Source organism: Castor canadensis, chromosome 16 (assembly GCF_047511655.1).
Source record: "Castor canadensis chromosome 16, mCasCan1.hap1v2, whole genome shotgun sequence".
NCBI classification, from domain to species: domain Eukaryota; kingdom Metazoa; phylum Chordata; class Mammalia; order Rodentia; family Castoridae; genus Castor; species Castor canadensis.
Window position 1 is genome coordinate 38,234,518 of NC_133401.1, and position 25,704 is coordinate 38,260,221.

General features: G+C 49.9%; 1 protein-coding gene across 2 annotated transcripts in view; it reads left to right on the plus strand.

Moving 5' to 3' along the window:
• The window catches only part of Ergic1 (endoplasmic reticulum-golgi intermediate compartment 1), a 107,680-nt gene that overhangs the window by 12,570 nt on the left and 69,406 nt on the right, over positions 1-25,704 (plus strand). Inside the window, exon 1 of one of the 2 annotated variants that reach the window (XM_074058602.1) lies at positions 9,864-10,085. The exons of the other annotated variant lie outside the window; for it this stretch is intronic. Within the exon in view, the coding sequence (XP_073914703.1) occupies positions 10,033-10,085 (53 nt within the window). The 5' untranslated portion in view covers positions 9,864-10,032. Of the gene's footprint in view, positions 1-9,863; positions 10,086-25,704 lie in introns of those variants that run through there. 2 annotated transcript variants of the gene reach the window in all.

Consider the following 25,704-nt stretch of genomic DNA (forward strand, 5'->3'; position numbering starts at 1 on the left):
TTGGTTTCCCAATTAATGGAGAAACTGTCTTCCTTGTGTTCTCGTCAAAAATTAGTTGACCATATATGTTTGGATTTATTTTTGTTCCACAGGTTTAAGTGTTTTTGTACCAGTACCATATTGCTTTCATTACTATAGCTTTGTAATATAATTTAAAATCATAGCGTACACTGTCACTACCTTTTTTTTATTCGACTCGCTCTGGCTATTTGGGATGTTTCATGCACATTTTAGGATTGCTTTTCTACTTCTGTGAAGTTGCCATTGGGACTTTGATAATGATTGCATTGAATCTATATCCTGCTTTACACAGAATGAGTATCTTAACACTATTGATTCTTCTGATCCATGGGCATGGAACATCATTTATTTATGTCCTGTTCAATTTCTTTCAACTATATTCTACAGTTTTCCAGTGTTTAGGTCTTACACCTCGGGTAAACTTATTCCTAAATTGTTGTTTTATTCTCATAGGTAGGATTGTGTTGTTGATTATTTTTCACATGATATAGAAATGCCAGGGGGCTGGCAGAGTGGCTCAAGTGCCTAGCAACCATGAAACCCTGAGTTCAAACCTCAATGCCACCAAAAAAGGGAAAAAGAAAAAGAAATGCCAGGGGGTTTCATACGTTGATGCTATGTCCTAAACATGTCTGATCTAATAGTTTTGGGTATTTTTTTTTTTTGGTGGAATCTTTGGGATTTTCTACAGATGGAATCATGTCATCTGCAAACAGAAAGTTTTACTTCTTCCTTTCTGATTTGGATACATTTGTTTCTTTTCCTTGTTTGATTGCTCTTGCTAGTACCTCCAGTAGGAGTGAGCTGAAGAGGTGAGAGCCACACCCTTGCGTTTTACAGGCTCTCAATGGGAAAGCTGCCAGTGTCGCCCCACAGATTGTTCTAGTTGTGGGTTTGATTCCCTCTGCGCCCGAACTGTTAAGAGTTCTTATCGTGGAAGGATGTCGAACTTAGTCAAATGATTTTTCATCAGCAATGGGATCGGGTGGCTTTGACCTTCAGTCTGTGAATTTGGCGCGTTGCCATGGGTGGCTTTGCAGCTGTCATCCAGCCTTGCGTGGCACATCTTGCTGCTGAGCTGCTGAGTTCATTTCGCTAGCATTTGATTGAGGAGTTTTATGCCGTGTTCATCTGAGACACTGGCCTACAGTTTTCTTGTCTTGTGTATCTTTTCTGGCTTAGGTATTTAAGGTGCTGTCGGCCTCATAAAATGTGTTAGGAAGTGCTCCCTAGCACATTTTTGTGTTTTGGAAGAGGTGGAGAAGTATTGGCATCAATTCTTTCAAAGTTTGATGGAGCTCAGCTGTGAAGCCATCTGGTCCTGGGTGTTTCTTTGTTGGGAGGTTTTCATTTCCTATTCAGTCTCCTGGTTTTGTCCGAGTCTTTCAGGCCCCCTCCAGTGGACAGGCCTATCCAGAGCTCATTTCTGAGGACTAGGAGATGGCACTTGGCTCTGGGTGAGACAGCGTCCCCACCTGTCTGCACCTGCTGAAGTCTCACCCACACCCACACTCTTCTGTCAGCCTCCAGCACCACCTCCTCCAGGAAGCCCTCTCTGTTCTTTCAAGGCAGCTGATGGCCCTTCCTTGCAGCCCATCTTGGTCCTGACTCCGGCAGCCTCTCCTGTCTCCAGCGGCTCTGTGCCATGCGCGTCATTGGCTTTTTACTTCACATGCTCAGGTCATGGCTAGCCGCAGGTGAGGCACTCAGCAGAGGCTGCATGGCACTGAGGCAAAGCGGGGGCTTTGCACGTCTGGCCATCCTGGGTTCAAGGTTCATTGTTTCCTTGTATATGACCGGGGGCAGCGTGTTAAGCCCCTCTGGGCTTCAGTTACCTCATTGAAAGGTAAGCCTGATGACACTCTGCCCTGCTCCCAAGACTGTCATGAGGAGTAAATGAGTTTGTCTCAGTGAAGCCCTTAGAACTGTGCTTGTTCAGCCCAGAAAAAGCACCAGGATGTCCAGCAGGCTCGTGGGTGACCATGAAATTGGAGTCGGCCTGGATCCTTTGTACTCACCCAAGTCAGCTAACTCTGCTGGGGTCTCAGAGACCAGGTTCCTTCCATCCCAGAACATGGGGTCCTCCAGGGCACATGGGCACGTGGCAGACTGGGTGGCAGGTTGAAATGTGACCCCATCACTTCTGCTTGCGCACACACCTTTGTCCAGAGCTCAGGACCTGACCACACATAACTTCCAGAGAAGTCAGGAAATACGGCCTGGTGGTGTGCCCAGAGGAAGAGAAAAGACTCTCTAAAGACCACCTGACCATCTCTGCGTGGTGACTTAAGTCACCATGTACCGCCTTCCACCATTTTGTGATTTTTGGCGTATTTCTAAAATTTCTTTTAATGATTAATTAATTAATTATTTTGTCAACACTGGGGTTTGAACTCAGTGTCTCATGCTTGCTAGGCAGGCGCTCTACCACTTGAGCACTCCGCCAGCCCTCCTAAAATTTCTAAACAACATGAATACATGTTGTTTTCCTTCGTTCCTTCTTTCTTTCTTTTTTTTTTTTTTTTGGTGGTACTGGGGTTTTGAACTCATGTCCTCATCCTTGCTAAGAGCCACACCCCTAAGCCCCATAATTTTTCTTTGAATTACTCGGTTTTTTAACTTAACACATATTGACATGAGGTAACTTTCTAGCATCTTTGAAAATGGAAAAGCTGCCACAAAGAGACCCACAGAGCTACAGCCGCTCAGTCCTGCTGCCCAGCGGCCCTGCAGGAGGCGTGAGATAGCTAAAGGACACGGCACCCCCTTGTCCACAGGGATGCATCCAGCCGCCTGGTGGATGCCTGGGACCACGGACAGTACCACGTCCTCCACACCTGTGATAAAGTTTCATTTATAAATTAGGCACCGTAAGTTCCAAGCAAGAACTAAGAATAAACTAGAACAGTTCTAACAACATTCTGAGCTAAAAACTTGAGCTTTGGGGCCATTATTGAGCAGAACAGTTTACCTGAGCACAAGTCCCTCTGCATTATGACTGTCAACTGACCGCTGAGATTCTTGGCTGTTGCGACAGGCTCTCAGAGGGAGGAGTCTGGCTTCCTCCCCTCCCCTAGGTGCACCTCCTCCCCCCAATTGAAAACACAGGGTGCTGGGTAGATGGAGGCCCAGAGAAGTGGGGTTTCCTTCTGCCTTCCTTCCTTCCCTCCTCTTCCCTTCTCCCATCACTTTCCTTCCACCACTTAGCACTTTATGGCGGGGGCTGGGGGCTTCTGGGGAAACAGCACTGATACTGTCTGTCCCCCAGGGTGGTTCCAGAGGGAGTGTGCGCAGAACTGCAGTGTGGTGGCTATTTTCCATGTGGAGCCCTGAAAAGGGAAAAAGAGCCAATGGGGGTGACATGGGCCTTTGGGGAGGGGGCTCATGGATTACTTGGCTAACCAGTGCTCTTTCTCAAAATAGATCTTCCCAGCAGCCTGCAGTCTCACTCTGGTTGCCCGCCACCCTTGCCTGGCTGTGGCTTCTCTTTCTCACCCTGCTCTCCGGATCACTGGGCAGTTACTTGGCACAGTGGCAATGCTTGTTTGATGGCTTGTCACATCACACCCGTCTGCCCAAGTGGAGGCAGAGCTCTGCAAAGCAGGACCAACACACTCACTCATCCCTGATCCTCGTGCTGGCCCAGTCTCTGCACACACCAGGTGCTATGTCCATGTGGGTAGAAGGAAGGAGCAACAGAGCTGGGAGGGAGAGGCTGGCTGGCCAGGTTCAGACCTCAAGTCTGTGGCCACAGGGCCTGTGATCCCTCCTCTGGTCTCCGGGATATGACTCTGAACCCTAAGATTCATGTGACAGAAGCATCTGCCTCCTGTAAAATTAGCTGATTGGAACCGTATGTCAGTGTGTGCAGAGTGTTTCTAGTTTTCTCCTGAAGGTGGATGGGAAAGAACTTCCTGCTATTCTGAGGAATTGGGAAGTCTGAGGAGGAGCAGGTGGCACACTACCTGTTCTGACAGGAGGCCACCAGGTGCACCCTATGTCTGTGAGCTTCCCTTGCTTGAAGTGGTACATGAGCCCCTAGAAACTGAGTAAAGGAAGTCAAGAGATGGAGCCCTTACACCAGCCCAAGGGCTAGGCTTCACTGTTCTCTAACAGAGGCTCAGAGAGGTTGAGGGCCTGACTCACAGTCCCAAAGCTGGCAAAGACACAGACCCAAGCCCTAACCCAAGACTTTCTGACGACCACCCCCACCACACACATATGAATTTATGCTTTTGGTTAGCTCACCTGACCCTGTTTGCCCATCTTGCAACTTTGAGGGGGCAGCTGTGCTCTTTCTAGCCAACTGGCAGGTTACCTAGTTACCTGGGCTCTGTGTTGCCCCCAAAGAGCCTGTTTCATCTGGCCTGAGAATCTGCACTCTTTATAGGCGTCCTCAGCAATTCTTAGGATCAGACAGGCTGGAACGCCCTGAGCAAGGGTTCCCACTGCTTCAAGAGTAGCTCTCAAAGTGGGCCCCACCAATCTTAATGAACTTGATCATGGCCATCACAAAAGCAGCTGATGGTATTTGAGAATTTGGAAAGCCCTTCAAAGCTGTGTGGGCATGATGGTTTTGTCTGCAGATGAGGAAATTGAGGCTCAGCAGGCTTAGTGACTTGTGGCAGGGGTGCACACAGCTGGAAAGGAACCAAAGAAACACAGCGGTTCTGAATTTGAATCCTATACTTCTTGTATAGGTGGACCTAACTTAGGATGGATCCACTTAACAATTTCTGACCTTTACAATGCCACGAAAGTGCGTCTGTGCAAGCTTTTGTTTTCCAGTTGCAGTAGCGTTCAATCCCTTCCATGAACTGCCAAACTCTGAATTATAAAGTAGGCTTGTAGGCTTTATGTAAGGAATTTTGCTCAAACTATGCTAACGTAAGTGTCCTGAGTGTGTTTAGGCGCTAAGATTTGGTAGGCTAGGGGATTGAATGCATGTTTTGACTTCCGATTGTTTCCATTTATACGTGGGTTCATTGGGACCTCACCCCATCATAAGCGGAGGAGCATTATGCCTGTACCACATGCTAAGAAGCTGTTACTAGATGCTGTGAACAGCCTCACTGCAACTTACCCTGGACTCCAGGGTCCAGGTCACACCAGCAGCAGGCAAAGTGGCAGAGCTGAGATCCACTGCCTGATGGAAACCTTCCTAAACTGAAGAGCATCTGAAGTTTCCTGCAGGAGGCACCTGTAAACACCGTGCTAAGTGTTGGGTCCTCACATCCTGCCAAGTAACATGGCTGTGGGTCTCTACTGCTCTCTCTTCCTTAGCATTGCACAAGACCTGCCCTCTACTCTGTCTGCACTCATGTTTCTGAAAGTTGAAGAGGAAAGAAGCTGCAGGTGCCAGGCACTTATAGGGAGGGGGGGTGGTAGTTTGAGAGTCCAAGTGAAATCATTCACCAAGCATCTGAACATCCCTTGGTCTCATTCTGTCAGCATATTGTCACTTTGAGTTCCTAACACAAGTGGGGGAGGCAGGGGCATTTGTTGCTGGTTTCCAGGTGAGAAGTGAGAATTCCAGGTGGAGTGACTGCCTGTAGTGTTGGGACACATCAAGGTTTGGGCTGGGCTCATTGGATCAGTGCAGTTGGAAGCAGCAGGGCCCCCAGATGGGATCAGCCAGCCCTGTGTCTCTGGAGTCCAGGATGTGAGGTTCTGAAAGCTGGAGTTCTGCCTAGCAATCAGGTGGCTGTGACTGGTTCCAACCTCCACAGCTCAGCTTCAGTGCAAAACTGGGTTATGCTAGAAACCAGGTGGTTTGTCAGGGCTGAGTAACCATGAGTTACTACCAAGAGATGTGAGAAAGTTGGCTGCCTGCCCCGCCCCACCCTGTCCCAGGCCAGGCCCCTCGAAGCAGGGCCACACCATACCTCACTCCATTTGGACCTCTGCCTGCCCCATACTCACTGGAGCACGACAAGTCAGCCCTCTACAGCTGCTGTCCTGTGCTGCCAGCTAGATTGGGATGGCTGGGCCGAAGGCTGGGGTGAGAGCAGAGGGTGGGGCAGGAGAGCAGATGGAGAGAACCCAGGGCTTCAGAGTCTTGTGAACCTGGATCCCCATCCTGGCACTGCCAGCCTCTTGCTGTGTGTCCTCGGGTTGTTCACATCATCTCTCTGAGCCATTTTCTGACTTGCAAACAGGGTTACATGCAGTTAAGGAGGAGCCTGCACAGCCCCCAGGCTCATGGCAGTTCCTAATTCACTGTCAGAACCCTCTTCTTTCCTCCCTGGCCAGGAAGCAGGCTGTCTTGATTGCAAGTAGAGGTTGCAACAGGCATTGGGGTTGAATTATGCCCACAGATCTGGTCACTGGACCCTCCTATTAATAAAGGAAATTGAAGTAAATGTCAACATTTTTGAATAAGACTGTTTCACATAAAAATGTGGGTTTCTGATGCTTCTGGAAAAGTGGGCCTTGCTGGCCACATGGCAGCCCACAGCCAAGACTGAGGAGGGGCCATCCCTATAGATGGGACATGGGCTCTCCAGGCCCCCACTGAGACTTGTACCCTGGTTTCTAATGGACCAGCTTATGGGGCCAGAGGAGCCTGAGATGAATTAGGCCACAGGCAGAGAGAGGGCTGGGCAGCTTGGACTGTGAAAGTGAGAGGGAAGAGGGCCAGGATCAGAGGTCCAGGACCTACACAGCAAGGCAGGTGTAGCCAATTCAGGAGCCTCAGCAAGGATTTCTCTAAAATCTGAGGACTCTTGCAATGCAGCTAAATTGACCCCACCTAATAGAGAGGCCACTGTCAGGAGCCCAGATTCCTGACACAGACTCCCCAGTTAAAGTGTTCCACTTCCTTGCTGTGTGACTCAGGGCAAGTTACTAAGATTCACTGTGCCTCGTTTTGCTCATTTGCAAAATGGGAATCATGGGTCATTAGTGTGTGAGCTCTGACTCAGTTATCTCTCCTTAAATGTCAGTGGCTGGTATGATTCTTCCCCAGATAGATTTGCCCATGGTCTTTTTTTTTTTTTTTAACCTGTGGTGCTAGGGACTAAACCCAGATCCTCGCACATACCAGGCAAGGGGTCTACCACTGAGCCACACCCCCAGCCGGAATCTTCTGCACAAGATGCTTCATAAAGCTGCCGGAGAGAGCAGATGTCTAGAAGTCCCAGGCTGGTCTGCTGTGATTGGCTCTGCACCTGCCAGGAGGTGGGCCAGCCAAAGCGTCTGCTGGGGGCAGGCAGTGTTGCATTTTTGTGCCTCCACGGGAGCCCTAAGCTTGAAGACCATCAAGGCCACTTCATGGGAAAGGGCAGAATGAGAGAAAGAGGCCTGGGGCAGCTTCTGGTTTTCCAAAACACAGTGTGGCCACCCAGGTGCCCTGTAACGGCTGACTAGCCTGCAGGACCTGGTGTTTGCTGGCTGATGTCCAATCAAAAAGGACTCTTGGCCTCTAGCCCAGATCACATTCTCAAAAGACCTCTGCTATGTACATAGGGAGCCAGACAGGGCTCCCTGTGAAAGAAACCAGTGGTCTTGGGCACATAGCAGAGACCAGACATTAAGAGCTGCGTCTCCAAAGTCCCCCATGGACAGAGATAGGCTCCGGCTTGTTTCCACTGTGTCCTTGGGGCCTGGGACAGTGCCAGGCACACTAAAGGCTTTTAATAAGAATCACCTAGTGGGTGAGCAGAGCCCCCTCGGATTTGAACCTCAGTTTTGATTGTGGCTCTGTTCACTAGCAACTTGACCCTTAGCACACTACCTCCTCCTGGGGACAGCAGTGTTTCAATGAAATGATGTGTGCAAGTCACCCGCATGGCACCCAGCCAGTCAGTACTCAGCCCATGGGACATTATTATGGGGCTTGACTAGATATTTCTGTGTTTGGGCCACAGAACAACTGTGGTGGCAGGTTAACAACTGTCCTTTTAGAATAATCTTTCTGTGCACCCTGTGGTACTAGCCCAGAGGAGAGAGGATCTGTGGGTCTGGCTGAGGGAGGGGACCTCCAAGGAGAGCCACTGTCTGTCCTAGAAGTGCCAGTGTGTACATATGTGGAGTAAGCACATGTTGTCCTGTGTGTTTGTGGCCATCAGTGTCCTTGTGGCCCTTGAGGGTCCCCAACCTGGGGATGAGGGGCATGGTCTCTGTGTGACCTCTCACCTGGTATGCCTGCTTTGCCATGGGTTACCATTGCCTGGATAGAAATTGCACTGAAGGGGCCTGGTGGAATGGCTCAAGCAGTAAGAGCATCTGCCTAGCAAGCAGCAAGTGTGAAGCCCTGAGTTCAAACCCCAGTGCTACAAAAAAAAAGAAGTTGCACTGAAGTCACACCACAGTGCGCAACGTGTCCTGGGCCCAGCCATCCCAGTGACTTGGGGGTGTCCCCTGCTTCCGGTAGAAGCAGCCATTGGCTGGGGACAGTCTGCCAGGTAAGATGCAGATTCTCCCAGCCCCATCTGGAGATCCAGGGTCTGGGCCTCTGAATATTGAGCGCCTGTATAGTTGAATGTTCCAGAGAGTGAGAAATGCAAGCAGGAATCTGGTCTCACTGACCAAGAATTATGCTCCCTGCTGATTGCTCAGATGGGGACAAATGCCACCACCCTGCTGGCTTCCATTTGCTTCCTCTGCTGAAGGGTAGAGAAGGGCATGGTGCCCCCCTCCAGGGTCCCTGTGAGAGTTCCATCAGCAGTTCGAAAAGCAGGATGATGTGCACCTTGCTTTCTGGGAGTGTCGGGAGTGTTCAGTAACTGCTGGTCTGTTGCTGTTGTCTGAATGAGATTTCCCTCAAAAGCAATTTAAGAAACAGGGACAGAAGCCACGTGCACAGTCTTCAGCAGTCTTCTCAGCTCCTTTGAAGTGAGCGAGTGTCACAGGGTGCTGGGGCCAGAATTGCTCTGTTCCCGTTATACAGATGAAACTACTGAGGGTGAGGGTCACTCAGTCACGAGCTCCCCAGATGGACCCCTTCAGTGAGCTGCCTGGGGGCACTCGGGTAGGTGCAGAAGTGGGCCTCTTCTCCCTAATGGCATTTCCCACACTGCTGGGTGGCTGGGATGACAGCACTATCCAGGGTGCAGGAGAGGAAGCACATCTACCTGCCTCCCAGAGAATCCTGGGCCCTTCGTGACTCCACACCCCGCACCTCTCACTGGTGGCTCAGTGGGGCCAAAACTCCCACGCAAAGCACTTCCACTGAGGCACTCAGTCCTCCAGCACCTACTGGCTCATTAGCCCATTCACGCATGCAGCAGTCATTTATTGAGCACGTATTGTGTGCCTTGCACTGTATAGAGGCTGGCGTACCCACTCCACCTGGGAATATGGGCAAGCACACGATTGAGAATTTTCTAAGTAAGAATGTCCAGAGAACTCTGGGGATGTTTAGGTCCAGCATTGTGCAAGTGTTCGGGAAGGTTCTCCCACGACGGTCACCCTAGACCTTAATGGTGAGTAGAGTTGGTTTGGTGCCAGGGTGAGGAGTCCAGTCCAGTTCAGAGGCAAAGGCAGGGGTCAACTATCAGGACATGGTGACCTGACCAGGGTATGCATCAGGAAGGTGGAACCCTCAGTGTGGGAGGAGTGTGCCTGGCATCTGTCCTTGCCACCCCCAGGACTGGGACTGGCCTTGGATGGGAAGCTGCTTCCCTGGGGGAGGGGCACTGGCACAGACCGTGCTGCAGGATGGTCTGGGCAGTCCAGCAGCTGCTGGCTCTTGTGACATTCAACGTGTCTGCCAAGATGTTTCTTTGATTCACATTTTCCACCTCGAGTGATGTTTTGAAAATGTTGACCTTCAGTTCATCAAGCGTCCCTTATTAAATTGTAAGTCACATCCGTCCAATTAAAAAAAGACAATGAGTGAATGAGTGAGTGAGTGAGTTCACAGCCTCTTGGCAGGGGGAGCCAGGGAAGATATGTGCCTTACCAGTGACCCTGTGTCCTGGGAGGCAGACATTCCTGAGAGTGGCGGGGCTGGAGAGCAAGGCAGGGGCAGCAGGCTGCAGAAGCTGAGACTAGCTGAACACCAGGCCCATGCAGATGGACTTGAACCTGACTCACAAGAAGCAAAGAGCCCTGTTGGAAAGGTGAGCTGAGGTTTGTTCAGTCAGGCCAGAGAGGAGTCAAGGCCACACTTACAATAGTGCTTGACTGGAAGTGAAGCAAATAGGGAGTGAATTGGGGGCTTCCTGGAGAGGAGGTAGCACCATGAAGTTCTAGTGGAGGCCTCTGTACCCACTGAGAGTTTGGGAGATGGGCATGGCAGTGAGGGATACAATGAATCTGCACTCAGTAGCGTATCAGGCACTGGGGAACCATAGCAGATTCTTGAGCAGAAGGGGTTTTGAGGCAAATGAAAAAGGATCAGATGACTGTGAAAAGTCTCTGGGGCTTGGAGGAAAAACTAAAAGCCCACGCATTTCCCTAAGATGGTAGAGAACGAATTCTCCCTTCTGGGATGGCCCTTTCTTGTTCAGATCCTTGTGGAGACTGGATATGGATGGAGGCCCACTTAAGACTGAATTCTAGCTTGTGCCCTCATCCTCCTGCCTCAGTGTCCCCATTTAGCTAATGGGGCAGATACGCTACAAATGCCTGAACGTATTACAAGCACATAGACAGTGTGGGATGCTCCCAAGAACCCCCCCAACAGGAAAGCCACAGCTGAGAAATTTAAAAGCTTTTTGGACAAATAGTGTTCCTAGCAAACCCTGGGACATGGTGCGTGCGGGGCTCGCTGAAGCAAGATAGTAGGGAGAGCAGTGCATGTTTATGAGTCTTAAATTGGGCCGGGGAACCCTGTAGCTTCTGTTTGCTCAGGTGGGTGTGGATGGGACTGATGACAGTGCCTGTTCCGTGGGCAATGGCACAGACAGCTCGTGCTGGTGAGATGCTTCCATTAGATCTGGCTGGGGTTGCTTGTGTTGACACCCCCAGCATGGTCGGGTCACTGCCACTCACCATCCTCACTCAGGAGTTAGCGTTCCTGTCCACAGAGATGCTTCTCTTTGTTTCCTTGCAAGGATAGTGGGGTAGGGGCTGCTGCCCTTGAATCTGAGCTCACCATCACCACCTGTGTGCAGCAGGGAGCAGCCACAGCTCTGGCCTCACCCTTCCCTGGCTGTGGGACTCAGGGGCTTCAACTCCCTGGGACTCAGTTTCCTCATCTGTTACCATAGGCTAACGCGACAGTACACATGAACTGCAGTAAGAGTCTGCCACAGCCACAGAGCCATGTGCCCTTCTCCAGCGTCCCCTGTTCCCCCAGGACCCAAGGCAGCCCCTCATGCTTCCCTCCATCAACATCTGGGTCTCCCATCTATTCTCTGCATCACCTTCATTTTCACTCTTCATCCGCCTGGTTGTTTGGTCACTCATTTGTTCACTTACCAATTCATGTTCAAATGTCCATGGTACATTGTGCCAGGCACTGTCCAGCCATGAGTGATAGGGACAGATCCCCTGCCCTCACCAAGTTTAAGGTTTCAGCAATTAAAACAAACATCCAGTTCAATTTGTAATTATGGGTTGCTGTGAGGGCTCTGAAGGAAAGTCACAGGCCCTTGTGTCCCAGGAAGAGAAACCTCACAGCAGTGATCCCTGTGTGTCTAAGAAATCCCAGGAGTCATTGAGAGGGAGGGACGGAGACCCACGTGGAGGAAGAGCACAGGCAAAGTGGCCGTAGGACAAGCTGGAGAGCACCTGGGTTGAAGGAGTTACTTGGCCAGACTGTGAGGGCCTCAGAAGGCACAGTAAGGAGTTTGCTTTTTATCCTAAGAAATTTGGCCCTTGATGTGTTGTGAGCAATGAGAAGATCCTCATGGAAAGTTTACCTTTTCTTTTTCGCAGACTGAGGTTTGAACTCAGGGCCTACACATTGAACCACTCCACCAGACTTTTTTTTTGTGTGTGTGATGGGTATTTCCAGATAGGGTCTCTTGAACTATTTGCCCAGGCTGGTTTTGAGCCATGATCCTCCTGATTTCTGCCTCCTGAATAGCTAGGGTTATAGGTGTGAGCCACCAGCACCCAGCTGGAAAGTTCACCTTGAACCATAAGCAAAGAGGGGACCAAAGAGCCTCCTGTGGTGTCCACATGACAGGGTGGTCTGTACCATCACCCCACCCCCACCCTCACGCCCTTTAGCCACACACCAGAGGAGCAGCTCAGGGCTGCCATCTAGACAAACCAGCATCCAGGATGAAAGCAGTCCCAGAACAGAGGCACAGATGCTAGGACAATGTGTCCCAGGAGCTGTAGGCAGGGTGGAGTGGAGGCGCCTTTGTTGAGTGTCCCATGGTCATGTGGCCATGACGATTTTGACCCAATCCAGAAGCGAGGAGGAGGCTGCGGGTGCCTGCAGTCCAAGTCCACCTCCCTGACCTCGCCAGCACCCTGTGGGTGGAAGGGCCACTCCATGCTGTCCTAGGATTGCAAGGCTCCTGCATGCTGGTGCAGGAGCCAAAGTCCTGGCTTGTCTACATTACAGATAACACTGCAGAGCACCTTCGGTGTCCAGAGCACGTTGTGTGGTTACAGGCACAGCCACAAGGCCAAGCCAGGGGAGCCACTCTGGCCATGAGTTCTAAGGTCCTCCTGTCTCTTCTCAGGCAGTTCCATCTAGACTTGCCCTCCTATCTTCCTGAGACCCTGGAGGGCTGGGGGACAGTGCAGTCTTACCAGGAGCACCCTGCTCCCCTTAGTGCCCCTTCACATTCCCTCCCTGTCCCTCCTCCTGGTCCTTGGGTTGCAGCAGGGCCGTTCCCTGTAAATACCAGACCACTGACGTGCATTTTTCCTCTATGATTTTCCTGTTTTGATGAGACACTGCCCTTGGCTGTGCAGGTTCCCAAGGGGCCTGAGGCCCCGGCCAGCCAGTCATTCAGGAACTGTGCTCCCAGGCCACCCCATACCCAGATCCTCCTGTTCTGTGTGAATGGGCTCCCCACCTTCCCCATGGTTCCCATAGCCACCTCCTTATCGCCCTTCCCAGCTGACTGAGAAAGGCTGCATTCCAGTGTGGGGTCACCTGCCTCCCTTTCTGTTTTCCTCCAGCCTGTGTGTGTGAGGGGGTGAGGGTTCACTAGAGTTCAGTCTGGTGCAGGAGCCCGCTGTGTGGGTACTATGTGTGGGGACCCCATATGCAGGCTGTCTGTAGAGAAAGGCAAGGAAGAGTGACATCTGTTCAGCAAGTTAGCCCACTCATTTGTCCCTTCACTTACTGGTTTGACAAATGCACTCCCCTCCTGCTATGTACCAGGCACAGTTCTAGGGTATCTCAGAGCTGACCCTGCCATCCGCCACCTGTAGGGGTAGGTAGCTGCCCTGTTGGCTCCACTTTGTGGGCTAAAACAGATTTGGAGACAGGATGCAGGTCGGCAGTGTTGGCAGTCACTTCTCTGTTACCTCTGGGGGATCACTTTCAAAGCTCCCCTTCAGCGCCTCTGAAGCCCCCACAGCCCTTCCACTTCCTGGAGCTGAGCACAGGACTGGATTTTAACCCTCACTCTCAGCCTTGGGCAGGGGACAGCCTGCCCAGCTGTGGGCACTGGCCTTGCCAAGATGACAGTGTGGCTGACAGGTGGATAGCTTAGGGATTTGAAAGTGAGGTGTCACTAACTCCAGACACCATGACCAGTGTGCTGGGCTCTGTCTTCTGCAGGCTGGTGATCAGCTGTTTCTCCTGCTGCGTTTCTTGGCTCTTAGCTGTGCCAGGCCCACAGGCCTTCTCTTAATTACTCAGCTCTGCCAGAGGCACTTTTGTCCATAGGATTTGTCCTGACTTATCACAAGCTCTCAGTCTTACCTTTGACGCACACTCAGCATCTCACCCTCCTATGTGTTTGTTCATTACTTATTTATGCCTTCAACAAACAGCGTTTATCCAGGACCGGGCTTCATGCCAGGGACGGAAGTGAACGTGCAGCATAGGTACATGAGGCAGTGGGCTCTGTGCCCTGATGGGGGAGCTGCCAAGGAGTGCTGGCAACCCTTGAAGGACTGATGCTACTGTTAGTAAGGAGAAGCGGAGGCTGGGCTGTGACTCAGTGGTACCGCACAGGCTTTGTACATGCAAGACTCTCGGTTCCATGGCCAGGATGCAAAAAATCCAAGGTCCACAATGGAACAGTGCCTCACATCTGTTGATTCAGATAATCCTCAGCACCTGTCACTGATGAACATTCTACTCATGGGGAAACTGAGGCACAGAGAGGTTAGCTAACATGCCTAACTTGAGCCTGCACCTGTAGCAGAACTGGGATCTGAAGGCAAATGCTCTACCTCTGAGCTATACCCCCCCACCCCCCCCAAGAACTGGGATCAGAACACAGACTCCCTGGCTCCTGAGTCTGTGCTCATAGTACTGCACAGTGCTGTATTGAATATGAACACACAAGAGGAAGGGCTGGGAACAGTGTTAGCAGACCTTGGAACCCTGAAAGAAACAGGCTGCTCTGAGGCTTGTGTGGCAGAATCCAGGCCACTTGGGTGCCTGAGAAGAAGCTGTCTCTGCACTGGTGCCGAGCAAGGGTCCTGGGGTCAGGGCCAGGAGAAAGACGGTGCTTCTGGAGGCAGAGCTCTGCAGTGGGCTTCTGAATGACCTTGCGTGGGGGAGTTCAGGGTTTGAGCCACGTCTGTGTTTCTTTGTGTCCTGGAGCTCTGCCTTAGGACTTGGGCTGGTGCTCTGTGGCGGAGCAAGGGCCTGGCTAGGGTAAACGTAGGCTAGGCCAACCTCTGCTAGAACCTGGCTCTGTTGCTAACCGCTGGGGTGACTCCGGGTGAAACTCATTTGGGCACTTGGTGCCCTGCTTTAGATGCAACAGAAGAACCATCCAGAGCCATTGCCCCAGCCTCAGGCAAGCTGTCCTCGTCCACCTCACTGACCTCACCTTGTCTGTCTCCCTATACTCTGGCCACAGTGCCCCTGGCTGCTGTCACACAGGATGGTTTAATGCCAGCTCGGAGCCTAGCTGAGCACTGGCTGTTGCCTCCACTGAGAATGTGTTTCCCAGAATGCTTTTGGCTTGCTGGTTCCTTCCCCTCCTCAGGCCTCTGGTAGGAGTGCCCGTCCTGAGCTCACACGCACAGCCTGTGGTGCCCATACTCGTCCCACCATCCTGTGTCTGTCCCCAGCTTCTACCATCTCAGGACACCCAACTCCCCTGTGTTTGTCTCCATGAGAAGCGCATCCTCAGAGGCCTGGCCACCCCAGTTTCCTTCACTCCTGTACTTCAGCACAATCATTGGGCCCTGGTTCTTGCAGGCAGTAAATATTGTCTGGCTAAGTGAATAAAAGTTTCCTCATCATAAATGAGAAGATAGTTGATGTATGGTTCAATTGTGTTTGTCCCTACCTAAACTCAGGTTGTGTGTTAATTTCTCAATGTGGCAGCATCGAGAGGTGGGGCCTAGAGTGAGATGTTTGGGAATTAGAGGTACAACCTTCATGAATGGATTAATGCTTTTTGTTTGTTTTGTTGTTGTTGTTGTTGTTGTTGTTGTTATTGAGAGCCTTTCTATGTAGCCCAGGCTGACCTTGAACTTGTGATATTCCTGCCTCAGCCTCCCAAGTGCTAGGTTTATAACTGTGTGCCACCACACTGGGCAGGATTAATGCTTTTCTCTTGATAATGTGTTAGCTGTTTCCAGAGTTCAGCTCCCTTCTCTCTTTTACACATGTGCACCTGTTCTTCCAATTTCTGCCATGAGTTGAAGCAGATGTGTCTTCCTGATGTGACTGCCCAATTTTGGACTTTGCAGTTTCTAGAAGTGTGAGCACAATAAACTATTTTTTTGAAAAAAAAATATATATATCTAGTACCAGGTATTCATTATAGCGGCAGAGAATGGACTGAGTTGATGTAAAGATGAAATTAAGCTGTTTGGGTCAAGGCACCTTGGGGGTGGGGGCAGGGGAGAGAAATGACCCAAGCCTTGTATGCACATATGAATAATAAAAGAAAAAAAAAGTAAAAAAAAAAGGCATCTAGTACAGTGCCTGATGCTTAGGAATTGGAAAGTAATGCAAGTGTCAAGGCCCTGGGGTGACTCACTGACCAGTTCAGATCAGTGCCATGGCATTGTTTCCTGACCAGGCCAGCCTGGTGCTCACCAGCTCTAAAAGTGAGCGATGTATAATACAGAATGATGTGAAGAAAAGAAGGAAGAAAAGGAAAACTTGGAACGTCTTGGGATGCCGTGGACTATATTTTTCAGTAAAAACAGAAAGATGTGGTTTACCTCGAAGCCTAGATTTTCCCAGTGGCACATTAGTAAATCCTGCCAAGGACTTTTAAGACAAAAAAAGTGTGTGTGTGGAGGGGAAGTATTGGAATGAATAAATGTAGAACACCACAGTAATAATTGCTTCATTTAAAATCCACTGATGGGGATGCTGGACGTCATGGGCCATGCCTGTAATCTCAGCATGCAGGAGGCTGAGGCAGCAGAATCAGTAGCCAAGCCAGCCTGGGCTATATAGGGAGACTCTGTCTCTAAAGAAAAAAAAATTCCAGTGGATGCTAAAATTAGCACCCAAAAACTTAGGCAGAAATGAGATAGCTGCATAGAGCACCTTGAGTGTCTCTCCCAAAACCTTAGCCATTACTAAGCAAAATGGTTACTTTGCAGCGAGGAATCTTGCAGACCTCCTTAGCTAGGTGATGAAGGTCACTGTCACCATCACAAGATACATTGACATCATAGCCCCTGGTGTAGCGCAAGCCCCTGAGAATGGCATACAGTTATGACGTGCGACCCAGAAATGCTACTGATTAGTTTTCTTTGCTGTGACAGAATTCATGGCAAAAGGAGCTTAAAGGAGGAAAGATGTATTTTGGTTCATGGTTTCAGAGGCTTAGTCTGTGTGTTACAGTCACGTGTAGTCTTTTATCAGAAGATTCCCAAGTTCTTTGAGTCCAGCATGGAAGCGTCCTGGCAAGGTACATGGATGTGGTTAGGAAGGTCATAGGATTTCCTAAAGGTTAGGGAGAAGAGTCACTAGAGTGACAAAGCTCTTCCTATTTCTAGGTACAGTACTAGGGTTTGAACTCAGGGCCTACATCTTGAGCTACTCCACCAGCCCTTTTTTGTGATGGTTTTTTTCAAGGTAGGGTCTTGCAGAACTGTTTGCCTGGGCTGGCTTCAAACCGTGATCCTCCTGATCTCTGTCTCCTGAGTAGCTAGGATTACAGGCTTGAGCCACTTCCCTGGCTCCAGGTGCTTTTAAAACCTGTGCTATGGGAGTGCGGTACACTGCATACCACAACAGCCACTATGGTTTGCCTGTGTTACCACCAAAACTCACGTTGGAATATGATGGCCACTGTGGCCCAGAGATGGCTGAGCTGTTAAGACCAACTGATGTCAACCTTTGGGGGACTTCTCACTCTCACAGGACTGAATCAGCTACCACGAGGGCCAGTTGTTAGAAAACCAGGCTGCCCCATGTGTTTTGTCTCTTTCTGTGCACCCACTTACCCTTCCGCTTTCTGTCACAGGTTGAAGCAGCACGAGACCCTCAGCAGAAGCTGAGCAGGTACTGGCACCATGCTTTTGGATGCCCCACACTCCAGAACTAGAAGCCAAATAAACCTCTTTTCTTCCTAAGTTACCAAGTCTCAGGCATTCTGACAGAGCCACAGAAAGTGACTCTAGGAAACATACATGTGCTATCACAGAGTGGAGGGGACACAACACATAAATGAAATGGTGGGATCCTGACCAGTGAAAGGACATGAGCAGAAATCCTGGTGAAATCCGGGACATTTGCAGCTTAGTTACAGAATGGTGCCAAGGGTTAACTTCTTAGTTTTGCAACTTTCCCTACAGTTACGTAAGATATAGCATGAGAGGACGCTGGGTGCAGGTGGAGGGACCTTTCAGTGCTATTCATGCTAGAGCAAAGTTTACCCAGAGAGCACGAGGGACAATGAAGAGCAGGAAAGAAAAGCGTGAGCGGAGACTGTCTTTTAGGGACCACACAGGTGAGTGCAGTCAGCCCTCTGTCTCCTCGGTCCCACACCCACAGATCCAATCAACCACTCACCCAAAATATCAGGCAAAAAGTTTACCTGCACTGAGCATGTACAGACATTTTTCCTTGTCTTTATTCCCTAAAGAATACAGCAAGTGACCACTACTTGCAGTGTATGTAGCACAAGTGATCGAGAGATGATTCAAGTACACAGGAGGATGTGTGTAGGTTCTGTGCAAATACCGGGCCATTTTATTTATTTATTTTTTTTGCTGTCCTTTTTTTTTTTTTTTTTTTCATTTTTCTTTTATTATTCATATGTGCATACAAGGCTTGGTTTATTTCTCCCCCCTGCCCCCACCCCCTCCCTTACCACCCACTCCACCCCCTCCCGCTCCCCCCCTACCGGGCCATTTTATATAAGGGACTTGAGTGTCCATGAATTTTAGTATCCAAAAGGGTCCTGGAACCAATGGCCTGTGGATACCTAGGTATCTTCAGAAAGCCTTTACTGAGGTCAAGGCCTGATGAGAGGATGCTGACAGTGACCGTGATGTCATTGATGTTCTACAGCACAGATGTAGACACTTTTCAACTGTAAGGTACTGTTTCCATGAAGAATTCTCCAGAGCAACTTGGCTGGCCAGCCTTGGCTTCTCTTGAAAGGGACCTGGGTCACCCCTCCGGAGCACTGTCACCCTTACTCAGCATGTAGGCACACTTAACTGGTGCCCTTCCTGGCACTCACTGATGTCAAACTATGATAAACTTCCCCAGCCTCATACTTGAGAAGTTGTCACCAATATTATACAAACTTGAACCACTCCTGGCTACTATCACAATTTTTGCCTTATCTCCATCTACCCACGCTATCAGCCACAGCATATTTTATTTAAATGGACTCATTTGGTTAAAAAAAAAACCTGAATGAATGAGTTTTAAAAGGTAAACATTTCACACCATCCCTAGAAATAGAAAACATTATCACCCACCGTGAGTCTTGGAGTGAATCTCGGGTTGGGGCAGTGAGAAGAAAGTTCTAGCCACGGACTGTTGCTGACAGAAGCTTTAGTGCCTGAAGCATGCTCTTCTTTTTTACCAAAAAGTGACATTATATTGGGACTGGGGTGTGTAGCTCTGTGGTACAGCACTTGCTTAGCATGTGAGAGTCCCTGGGTTCTAGCCCTATCACCACCACCCCCAAAGTGAGATTGTCTGATGTTAAAAGACCTACTAGCACCAAATAAGATTTCTGAACTTGACCAAGAGACTTGAAAGAGAAATGGAAAGGGACAATGTCTTTGGCAGGTTATTCATGTTATTTTCTGCCCTCCCTGGACTCTACATAGAGCCATCTTACATGTAAGCACTCCCAGGGCCACCTGTCCTCCTGAGGGACAGATGAGCCCTGGGGCCTGACAGGCTGGTGGCTATGACTCCTCCCATGGTCCAGCCACTTCTTTCTTCCAGGAATTCAAGCATGACAGTTTTTGTAGGTCCAGATCGGAAACCACTTCCTTCAGACAGCAGTCCATACTCTTTCTTCCCTGAGCCTCACAGCATTTCTTTGTAAAAACAACAGCAGCAAAAAACGAATGTGACTTTCTTGGAAGCATTCGAATGGTTCTCATAGTGTGTGGTTATTTCTCCTTAACTCTGAGAAGCATCTTGAGGTGTCCCTCTATGTCACAGTGCTGTGTGACTCAGCCAGAGCACAGTTTTCAATCACTTTTGACATCTCCCCTCCATAAGAAATACATTTATCATGCAACCTGCTGGACAATGAGATCAGGAATGGTTATGTATACCTATATTCTCAGCATCCGGGAGAATAAGGCAGGAGGATCTCAAGTTTGAGGCCAGCCTGGACTACATAGCAATACCCTGTCTCGATAAAACCAAAAACAGAACAAAACAAAACCCTCGGCACAACAGTGCTTCCCTTATTATAGGCAGTACAAACAGATATTTTCTGTTCTGTTGAAACCTTTTTATGCTAGTTGCAGCCCACTAAATTGACTTCTCAACCCACTAATCATTCCATGCAGTTGGTTAAACATTGTTCTTGGGGTTAAAGGATGGACCATATTAACAGGTCCCAGTTTTCTGAACATCTACTGTGTGCTAGGCACAGTCTGAACCCTGTCACCTTTAATCCTGACCACACTTGTTTATCAGAGGGGAATATCACTTATCCAGCCTATGCAGCAAACGAAGGCAGATTCCAGGATCCTAACCTGGGTTGTGCTGACTTAAGCCAGTGTCCTTGGGGCCTTGGAAGGTTTCCCTGTGCATCTGCCGTGGTGCCTTGCTCAAGGTTGCTCCCAGAGGAGACAGTCAATGTACACGATGAAGGAATCCATTAGTAAGTTGGCATAGAAAGAGATTTTAAAAGTTTATTCAGTATGTCCCTGACCCAATGCAAAGGATTTCCAAACCGGCTGATGATTCAATTTTCTTTCTTTTTTATTTTTAAGTTATTTTTCAATTGAGGTTTGGCTCACCATAAAGTGCTCTCATTAAACACACAGCTCAGTGACTTATTCGGTTTCCTCTTGGCACACCAGGTCAGGGTACAGACTGTTCCCAGGACCTCAGAAGTTTCCCTTGGGCCCCTCCCCAGTCAGCATCCCCCACCAAGAGGTGACCCATCTCCTGACTTGCCTCACTGCATTAGTACTGCATGTCCTCCAGTGTCACACGATTGCACTTGTACAACCTGTGCACAAGACATCTTCCCTTCTGTCACAACTATGGACATCACCCCCATGGTATGTAGATGAGTGATTCATTCTTTTTTGTTGTTGTATTACCTGATTTTAAAGCTTTGAAAAATTTTTAGACATATAAAATCACATAGTAATCTATGTCCTTTTTCTTTTTTGGCAGTGCTGGGGTTTGAATTCAAGGCTTTGCACTTGCTAAGCAGGTGCTCTACCACTTGAGCCACACCCCCAGAACCCTATCTTCTTGATTAAGTTCTGGTGGAGTGGGTCAATTGGTAGAATACCCGCCTAGCAAATGCAAGGCTCTGAGTTCAAACTCCAGAGCCTCCAAAATAAACAAACCACACCCATATTCCTATCCTGCTTCCACTTTCCCGTCTTTGGCCCATTTCCACCCCTCCCAGCAGAGCTCCCCTCCTGGATATGGTCTTGATCCTTCTCATGCACACCTGTGTGTGAATGCTTAATGAATCCTCAATTTGAGTGTGTATGTACAAACTCCCTTTGTTTTTCTTTTCTTTTTGCATGGTTTAGTCCAGTTAGTTATGTAAATGCTCAAGTCTTTCTGGGATTCAGAACCTCAGCTCTGTGCTATTGAGGTCAAGCAAGTTGGAGCAAAGCTGAGAAGGAAAGGGCAGTGGGGAGAGGGGAAGAGGGAGAGACGCCCAGGAACAGGAGGTGAATATGCAGGAGGCACCCACAGCCTTTATGAAGGTGGCTGTGGCCCGCTGGTCCCAGGGTTCACCAGCTACTCTGGCTTCTGTCTCTTTTTGGTCCTGTGGGGAACACAATGTGTCCCTCTTTCTGGTCTTATTTCCTAGCTCCCCAGGTGAGGGGGCAGCCCACCACTGGCATTGGTGGGAGAGGACATTTTCCCTGGAGAAGGAGAAAATGTTTTGATCGTCCATGTACCCTGCACCCTCTACTCATGGGGTACAGAAAGCACGCAGTAACAGGGGCCAGGCGTTGTGTATGTCTATGTGCTAACTTAGGAGCTCCCTCAGAACAATCCAGTGAGGCAGGCTCTATTTGATAGCCTGGGAAAAACTGAGGCACAGGGCAGAGAAGTAAATTTCCCAAGACCACAGGTAGCAAGTGGTGGAGCTGGGACTTGAACCCAGCAAGGCCACAGCAGACCCTCGGTGACTTGGGCCCTCTCCAGCCTGTCTTCCATGCAGAGACTGGAAGCCTGCAGGCTTTGTTCTGTGACAGAACTCTTCTTGACCCTAACTCCAGGCCACAGGTGCTGCCTTTGTTTGACTCCCATCCTATCATAGCAGAGGAGGCACCAATGCATCAAGCTGATGCTGAATGACTGTGTGGACAGTGCTGGAGAATGGTGATGACACTGCAGAGCAGGAGACCTGTGGAGTATGCAGACCCTAGTATTGACCTAGGCTGCGGGATCTGAGAGCTGAGGGTATAAGGTCTCACTCCTGGCAATGCCACCTTGAGTGACCTTTATCCTCTATCTAGAAAGCGAGGCTCCTGACAGCCCATATCCCTCCTAGAGTCACGGGCACTGCATGGTCAGGAAGCATCTCCAAGCACTCTGGGTACAGTGGTGTTGATGGGTCTCCCAGGTGGGGCATCCAATTTGAACAAGGCCAAGAATGTTTCTTAGGAGAGTTCAGGACTTCTTGTTCAGACCCAGCTGTCTCACGGATCTTGCTGGTGAGCACAGTCAGCCATTTGCTGTGGCCCGGTAACTTTTCCCTGTTCCCTAGTTCTGTCCCTTGGAGGCTGTGAGAACAACTGCTGGTTGGCCTTGGCTAAGGTCTGTGTTTTCAGCTTTCTGCTGTCATTGGCACCAAGAAGACATGGAGGCAGGCTTTGGCCCACTGCAGAGGTGTGGCTGCCCCCATTCCTGGTCACTGCCTCTCCCCATTCCCTCTGCTGCTTTGAAGACACCTTTCTAGTCCCAGTTTCAACCCAAAGAGGAGCCCTGTGACCCTGATGGCGGGCAGTACCTGGGCTTCCATCCATCCTCAAACACACTGTCCTGTCCCTGCCTTCATTCTACACTTAGATGGGCAGTTCACAGTCAGTCAGCAATGGCCTAGCCTTTCATGAGTGCCAACAGGATACCACAGGCTTATGCATACTCCATTGAGCAATTTCCCTTGTTTCTCAAAGCCACCATAGAAGAGAGAATGTAATGTGACCCCCCCCCCATTTTATACATGAGGAAACTAAGGCTCAGAGAGGTCTAGCCAGCTGCCTAAGCAGACTCAGGATTTGAGCCCAAATTCTGGATTGCCTCCATGTCCTCCTAAGCTGCTCTGCAGAGATCAGAAGGCACCACAATCCCATTGAGTGACAGCGACGTCACAGGGCTAGCAGTGTGGTAATTGCAGCTAACATCTGCAGTCCTGCTGATGCTGGAAGCTGATCAGTGCCTTACATGAGCTTCCGCATTACATCTCCACTCCCTGGAGGTACGCAGTATTTATTCCCATTTTACAAGTGGAAAACACTGGAGGTTTGGAGAAGAATCTGTCCAAAGTCATGCAGTTAATGCTTGAGGCAGTCAAGCAACCAGCTGTGAAAATCCCCAGGGACCGAAAGATCCGGGGACTACGTTTAGACAATGGCCTGTTAGTCAGCACTGAAAAACCATGAGTGCTCAGGCTGTGAAAAGACATGGAGAAATTAAAAGCATGTCTCTAAGCGAAAGACACACATCTGAAAAGGCTGCGTATGTATGAGCCAACTGTGTGACATTCTAGAAAAGGCAAAGCTAGGGAGACCAGGAGAGGACCAATGGTTACCAGGGGTTGGGAGAGGGAGGAATGAGTAGATGAAGCCCAGGGGATTTCAGGGCAAACTACTCTGTTGACCCTGGAATGGGGGGATCATGCCCTTACACAGTTCTCCAAGCTCACAGGATGGACAGTCCAAGAGTGACCCCTGATGTAGCGCCATGTTGGTCCATAGTTATCACAAGTGCAGCTACTAGTGGGGGATGCTGACGGGTGCTGTGGTGAGTGGGAGGGTAGCATGTGGGAACACTGTACCTTCTGCTCAATTCTGCTGTGAACCTAAAACTGCCCTAAAGAACAGACTATTTTAGACAAAGAACAGATCCACAGTTTGCAGGTTGGTAGTTGAGCCACTAGTGGCTTGTGCTCCTCCCGAATCCCAGTGATGCCCTGAGGGAGGGGACTCTGCAGAGGACAGGGGCTTCCCTGGCTGGATTAGCCATCATCTCATCTTTGCCAATTGTCCTTCCAAGCGTGCTCTTAGGTGTCCTTTGAAACCCAACCCAGGAGTGTGCACTGCAGGGGGGTAGAGGGAGGCAATGGTTGTGCAGGGGATGACTGCTGTGGGGAGTGGCAGGATTTGCCAGGGAATGGACTGATCCCCCCAGTGGGGGTAGAGGAGGGAGGAGGAAAGGAAGGTGATAACTACATTCTTTGGTCCCCACATCCAGGACAGCGTGTGCTGCAAGGCAGGCCTCACCCCTGCCAGGGCATTGCAAAATTCAGGCTCCCTTGAATCAATGTTCTTTGGAAAAGTACATTTTGCTCAGGAGCCAAGTAAAAGTGGAGACTGTGCAGTCTGCGCACTGAAGCTGGATCATGAGTCACCCGGTGGGAGGGGAGGGGTGGGCTGAATGGGGAGCCACTTGCGGGGCCCAGGTGCCCTCTGTGCCAGGCCCCTTGGCCAGCTCACAGCCCTCAATGGGGACAGTGTGTGTGCCGTAGGCGGCAGCATCAGATGGCTTCGTCAGGGCTCTGACGCCCCTTGCTGTTTAGAAAAGGTGTTGTCTCTAAGAAGTCATGGATAAAATGAATCACTATAAGAATTAAATTTCCTTATTGACTTGCATTACTGGTTTAGAGATGGCTTCTCTCCAAGACGAGGCTTTGGCAGATAACAACTCCAAAAGCTAGAGACTTATGAGCATCTGGATGTTTTGGGAAGACCCTAGGTGGGACTCTAGGTCATGCTTGTGACATTAGGTAATTCAGGGCAGCTTTCTGCACATCAGTTTCTTGCCTTTAAAATGGGTCTGGACTGACTCTGCCTCAGCAAATACCCAGAAAGTGCTTCTCATGCTCCCTTTCCCATGTCCTTGGTCGACACTGCTAATCCATCTGAGTTAGGGCTCAGCCTTAGCAGCTGAGCACCCACTGGACTCCATCCCTGAGGTGAAACCTCTGGACCACAGGGGGCCCATGGTCTTAAGGTTTCCTTCCAGGAACTTTTGGAACCCTACAGCTTTTAGATCTCTTTGCCCTCTTGCTGTCTTTTCAGCTCCATTATCTATTCTGTTAGAAATAAACTTCATGGTCAAGGTTTAAGGCCAAGTTCACAAGCTGATTGTCCCCAGACCAAATCTGACACATAGAATATTTGCTCTGCCATACTTTTATTTTTTAATTGGTGAGTTCATGAAAGACCCCCAGGTTTCTGGCTTTCCCTGATGTGGCCACCCCAGGATGCCTTGTTCCTGCCATAAACTGAACTGGGACTATTTCTGTGGTCTCTCCAATTTGCTGCCCCACCCCCCACCCCCACTCCCACTGCCCACGCCTCATTTCCAGAACCCACTGAACCTCAGTAGGGACTTTTCTACTTTGGAGACGTGCACCTCTATGAACTGCACGATACCTGGTCACCTCTCACTTGCAGATGTGAGCAGTCGGGTGACCAGCGCCTGGGCCTGTGTGCATTTGGGACGTTTGTTGTGTCCTGACTCTAGGGAGCAGCTTATTCTTTATGAAGAATGCTTCCCTGGTGAGTGGCCTTGTAGTTCTTCTTCTCCCATGGGCTGTCCTGAACACTGCTATGAGCTGTTGGAGAAAGCACAGGCTGTGACCGATGTTGGGGACATAAAGGGAGGGCTCCCCTTCCCTTCTCTCCCAATTGCTCTCTCCTGCCTGCCTCTCATCCATGTTCTCTGGGAAGTCTCATTGCTGGTGTGTGGTTGTGGCTCCCTGAGGGGACTCGCCTGCAATCTCAGGTGAACTTTTGTCTCAGGAGAGACCCATAGTCTTA